The following is a 6000-nucleotide window of genomic DNA, read 5'->3' on the forward strand; positions in this document are numbered from 1 at the left end:
ACTGGAGGACGCAACATCAGATTAGAATCATCGCTCAAAGTGCCACCCGTGCGAACAGCCCGACATCATTTATTTTCGCCTGATTACTGGGACAAAATCTAGGCGCCGCATTAGAAGGCTCAGCTTGAAGCCAGTCCTTGCCTTTCTGGCCGGGGGGGAGTGTGTTGTAAATAAATGAGATGGGCGCAGGCAGAGGGCGATGGCCGGGGTAAAGAAGAAGACGAAGCTGCGCCCACTGCCTCGCTCACAGTTTGTTCCATCGCCTTACGAGAACGGGTGCTGGGTCGTGCTTCTCTCTTGGATCCTCCACACGGCGCGCCTCCCCATTGGGGCAAGCCGTCAGGCTCCTCCCACTGCCACACTCGTCACGCGTCATACCGAGGTAGAACTTAGGACACTTAAAAGCAGTAGAAGCAAAAGTCGCCCGCGCAATGCCGACGCGCACGGATCAACTAATCACGTACAAAAACTCATCAAGAAGCATTTTATTCATCCCTAATAAACAATATGAGTATTAGCGAATCCCTTGATTCAATGTGCGGCGCTAACGTAGCCCAAATCATATCACATTGTTCAGTACACTTCCGAACGCGATGGTGGGAGGTTAGTCGCTCAAAAGTAAATCGCGCGCGGCTGCTTCCGTCAGCTGCCATGTTTGTTTTGGTATCGCCAGTATTGCGCAGCAGTGGCCGCTGCCGGTTGCTTTGATAGTTGTCATCTTGCAGCGAATGTGTTCTTCCCGCTCAACCGACAACGCATGGCTATTCCGGGTGCTTATACAAGATCTTCTCTTGTTTAACATCTACCGTGCATACCGCGAGTGCACGGCTCTTGTGGAGAGCCGCCGTGTGGGTTGACAGAAGAGCTTCTCTTTGTGATACAATTTTCTAAGCGACGCTCGCGGGTTTTTTTTTTTTTTTTTTTTTTTGAGAGATGCAATTTTGTGGGGGTCGACCTACATTCAAGTCGACTTACAATCGTGTATGTATGGTAGGTAAATTTGGGTTTTATACTGTAAGGGTACTATGCTGCAAACTATAGTGGTGTGCTAGGGGACAGCTTAGATTGCACGAGCACCTCTCGTGTGTGGGTATTATTGTTTTTTGCCTCTGTCAGAGCAGTTGTCGCAGCCTGCAGTTTTAATGCTTTCCTAGGACATGTTGCACGACAAACAGTGCAGTACTGATGAATACCGCAGTCTGTGGATCTGTTAAAAGATAAATAGTAATTGTCTCAGGCTTACGACTGTGAACGGATTATCTGCTACCACATTGCATACCCTTTAGAGACAACTGCAACAATATAGTCAAGAGGAAAGGCTGTCGAAAAATTTGGCTGGCAATTAGTACGATACTCCCTAATTCGAAATTCGTGCGCATCTAAACTGAGCCTTAGGAAGCGAATTCACATCATCGCTGAGGCAGCACTCACTCGTGGGCTGTCTCGATGGCAGCGACGGTGAGCCTCTGTATAGGCGGCACGAAGTGCATCTCAGGAAGGGACCGCGAACTGCATCTTACGAAGTGAATGCACATCATCGTCACGCGCACGCCTCCCCTCGCCTTTTCTCCAAACGTCACACAGACCAGACACTGCAAACTGCCTTTTCACCACACTTTCCTCTGCAGTTTTCTGTCATCGCTCACTCAGTTGCAACGCCATCCCGTGCCCATGGCCGTCACCATCGTTGCCACCAAACTGCAGTAGCGGCGGCCAAAGCGCTGCGTACTAAAACATGTAGCTCCTTGTCATGGCTAACGAAAAACACTGTTTGCAAAAGCACACATCCTTCCTTCCATGCCAGCCTGCTGTTTAACATCTGTGTGAAACAAAATAGCGTAGCGCACAGCATGACAGGTTCTTTATTTTTCTTGATGCTCTGAAGAAAACAGTTGCAGCTGTGACCTTTGTTGCCTTTCATTCAAAGGGGCTCCTAACCACATCTCAGCTTGTAAGATGGCCCTAAGTCGCCGTTACCATTCACAGTAAGAATGGGCGCATCAGATGACATGCTGACTTTGACTGTAATGCCAGAAGAGCAAGCAATCTGGCAGCAGATGGCAGTGCACCTGTGTGTAAATGCCAACTTTGGGCCAGCCCTTAACAGAACAGGCATTGTTGTCTCTGGCTCTAGCTGCGATTGCGTCAGCATTTTACAATTTAGTTGGAAGCACGCCAAGACAAAGCCTGCTTTCTCCCTGTCTTGGTGTGAAGGAAGAACGCCAATGTCTTGGCCAGGAAAAGAAGGTGTTGGAACAGGGCCATGCGGTCCGTGGACGAAAAGAACTCCTTCCTTGTCGAGCTCACGTGACAGCCCCAGCTTGTGCTGCTTACATTTGGCACGCAGACATTCTTTTTGTGGTTTGGAGAACTCAGTGTTCAGAGACTGGCAAGTTTGAGCCTAATGTTGGAAGTGCATATTAGCACTGAAGTTAGGGAGTGCAAAAAAAATCCCCGTGTGGCAGGCTCTATAAAAATTCGGACCGGGTAGTTTTAAGCATTTCTTGGTTGCAAGATAGAGAGCACAGCCTTCAGTTATATGGATAAAGGTAGACAAGGAGGTATCTAGCTTTCTGCATTAAAAGTACACAAGAAAATTGACTAAAATGAAAAGTAAACACTATGATGATGTGCACAAGTGGTTGAAGTTACTACTTGGCTGCAGTCTTGTGGTTGGCGATGTGAACGGGCTTCCAACCTGTCAGATTCATGGTGAAAACAGTGCAAGAAGCACAGGGACAAAAAGAAAAGCGGACAACGCACAGCACTGATGTGTCACTCTTCTTTTTGTCCCTGTGCTCCTTGCGCTGTTTTTCACCATGAATCTGAATCTGCACCAACTAGCCCAACTTTCCATCTTACTTCCGACCTGTCGCTTGTCTCGTGTGCTGCAGCTGTCGGGCTCGTCACCCGGGTTAGTGTCACGCCTGCTGCACCCGACGCCCGAGCAGGGCGTGGAGTCCCTGGACCAGCAGCTGCAGGCACTGGATGCAGAGATCCAGGAGGCCACGCGCCACAAAGGGTGGGTGGGCAGCCCTGCACTCGCACGCACACATGGCAGAGGGTGCCCTGCAGAGTCGCTGCTTTTACTGTGGGCATCTTACCGCCGGCAGGGCTTTCTCTAATCTGTTCACATGCAGAGACAAGTGTAAGGGCAAACGAGATCAACTTCCAGGATTCTCCCTGCCCTTGCGTCCTTGTGGCGCTTTGTTTTCTGCATTGACATCTGACTGAGCACATATAGTAGTACAGCTGTCATATCAGTGTGCAGATGCACTGTTTCATGCTGAGACGTAGACAGATGGGAAAAACAAGAATAACAGATGAGCTGAAGTGCAAAGTATCAAGTGTTTATTTTCATGAAAGGAAGGATTATACATGACATAAATTATATAAAGCACACACAGAAAAATACCTTACTAAAAAATGCAAGATATGGCAGGGCATTTACTCATGGTGCAGGAAACTAATTTGATGGGCTGAAAGCTGGACTTGGGGGGACGCTAACTCGCTGTCTCCCCACCCCTGACACCATTGTGAAAGCTTCAAGCACTTTGCATGTTATCTTGTCTTTGGAGCGGAACAATCCCATCGGGAGCAATCCTAAGGATCTCTCTAGCAGGACCACCACAAGTCCCCATTCCCTTCCCAATGGGCTCATGCCCTGCTGGAGACTGGTACGATAGAGATGGACAGGTTCTGCTTCTGTGGGCGTTTCCCTCATAGCTGGAGATCATTCTCTCCCGCAGCATGCAACCCTCTGAGTTTCCAACGGGAGCCATTTTTGGGAGCCCCCAATTACAAGAAGACAAGGCCATGGGTGACGCGGCTATAGTGTGTTGGCTCAAGCGGAACATTTGCTTACATACGCCAGAAAGAAGCTCCTTGTCGGCACAGTGGCCTTAATGTAGAACCGCGGGCCATTACTTGTTGGCAATGCTTGCAGCAAGGTCGTATCAGCCGCTAGCAAGCATTCAGAACCCATGCCATGTTCATCCTTGCAGGGAGTGCGCCAACAAGGCCATGGAAGAGATAGCCGCATTCGAGGAACAGAAGGCGTCCGATCTTCAACGTGCACTGGAGATCTTCGTACGGACCAACCTCAGGCTCTGCAGAGAGGTACTGCCACAGCAATCCAATCCAATCCTCTCCTGATTAACCCTAACCCACATCACACATGAGCACGAAATGAGCCAGTCACCGGCTCGTAGGTGTTGTCAGCTTGTCTGAAGGCAGAAGACGTGGGGAGAATATCCGAGGACAGCACTTGGCTCTTGGTTTTTTTTTTTTTTTTTTTTTTTTTACAGAAGTTGCCAACAAAGTGAGAGGCCTAGAGAAATAGAGCAGGCGATAGTGAAAATCGTGGATACTCGAGTGCTGTCCATATCCCTAGCTCTTGGTCAAGCTGGCACTTTAGCAAGCATTGTGAAGAAGTCAAGGTTTGCTCCGTCTTCCAGTCAGCAGAACATTTTGGTTCTCTAAATGCTTCTTGCCGCTGCAAGACAAGAAAAGGCGATGGGCTGGGTGGAGCTTTTGAATTTTGTAGAGAAGGCTTCCACAACCGGCACCGTGCATTAAAATTAGACAGATTAAACTTTCTGGCAATCGAGGGAATTACTGCAACATGTCGAGGTGTTACAGGTCATTGCATCATGTTTTCTTTTGACTCCTAGTGATTAGCTATGATGAAATAACTTTTTTTTTTTTAGGAAACAGCCAAAGTTTTTCAGCTTTGGTGCCATTCCTTATGCATATAAACGGACAAAGCGTTATGGCTTGCATGGGGGATGCCTGGCATCGTTGAAGCATTTGAGCATTTGCATTTGCATTTCACATCAGAATTTCACTGAAAACTTGGTGGGATTACCCGCTGTTGTGGCTCAGTGGCTCAGTGAGCCCATGAACGTGGGTTCGATTGCAGCTGCGGTGGCTGACTTTCACTGATGGAGGCAAAAAGCAAAAACGCCCGTGTGTTCGAGATTTCGGCGCACGTCAAAGATTTCCGGGTGGTCTAAATTAATCTGGAGCCTTCCACTAAGGCGCACCTCATATGGCAGGCGTAGCCTTGGCGCGTTAAACCGCATAACGAATCAACTTGCCTGGGTTGTGCTGGCCGGTACCGCTATTTGAAGGGCAGATGTACTTGTCGTAATTTGTAGTGCGGCACCAGGCCAGCCCTCGTGATGCACTGTGCAGCAGGAATGCTGATCGACCATCGGATTAAAGGCTGTCACCCCTCTCGCAGTCTGCCGCCATCTGGGAGAGAGTGTACCAGTGCTTCAAGGAGATGTCCCACCTCGAAGACGCACCTGGTGCTGGGGACAAATTGCCAGTTGCAGCCAACCGGGACGTTGCCAACCAGGGCGTTGCCGACGGGGAGGTTGCCGACGGGGATGTCTCCAGCCAAAATGTTGGCAACAGCCAGGATTTGCCACCCAACGAGGGTGTGAGGGACAACAGCACACCTACCACAGAGAGCACAGCAGCACAGTGAGCACGCAGTCATTTTAGGAGGTGCCTTTTTTTATCCCACCAGGCCATGCACAGTCATATGTCAGTCTTTCATTGTCAGTCATGTTTGCAGAATAAAGTTCCATTACGGTGCACGGATGGTCTCCACGTCTGTGTTTGCACGAATCCACGTGCATGCAGGCAGATGCACACTGGCTTTTCAAGAAACTAAGGCATGCTATCTGAAGGGCGTTGAATAAAAAATTACGAGGATGCCGAAGCACTCCTTATGATGTAGTGAATGCGAAGGGATTAGTGTCCTCTTGCCGAATGGATATGCCAGTATTGTGAGTGCCGCCAAAGCACCCTGGCGTGAGAGAGAGGAGACCTTTTAATCAGCACGATAATGGGAGTGGAGCCCTAGTGCTGGAATCCGTGTGTTGCCATAGCCGTCTCCACCCGTGTCACCAGGAGAGTCTGGTCCTCCATTCAACAGCTCATCGACAGTGTCTCCCACTTATCAGGAAAAGAACGGGTGGAGAGGGATGG

General features: G+C 49.4%; 1 protein-coding gene across 1 annotated transcript in view; it reads left to right on the forward strand.

Annotated features, from left to right (window-relative positions):
- LOC144173120 (sorting nexin-4-like) overlaps window positions 1-5606 on the forward strand; it is a 34064-nt gene extending 28458 nt beyond the window's left edge. The window contains exons 9-11 of the mRNA XM_077701638.1: window positions 2895-3022; window positions 4005-4119; window positions 5246-5606. Of these exons, the coding sequence (XP_077557764.1) occupies window positions 2895-3022; window positions 4005-4119; window positions 5246-5494 (492 nt within the window). The 3' untranslated portion in view covers window positions 5495-5606. The remainder of the gene's footprint in view (window positions 1-2894; window positions 3023-4004; window positions 4120-5245) is intronic.
- The last annotated feature ends 394 nt before the right edge of the window (window positions 5607-6000 follow it).

Source organism: Haemaphysalis longicornis, unplaced genomic scaffold (genome assembly GCF_048455015.1).
Source record: "Haemaphysalis longicornis isolate Haplotype H1 unplaced genomic scaffold, Haemaphysalis longicornis Haplotype H1 scaffold_29, whole genome shotgun sequence".
Lineage (NCBI taxonomy): Eukaryota > Metazoa > Arthropoda > Arachnida > Ixodida > Ixodidae > Haemaphysalis > Haemaphysalis longicornis.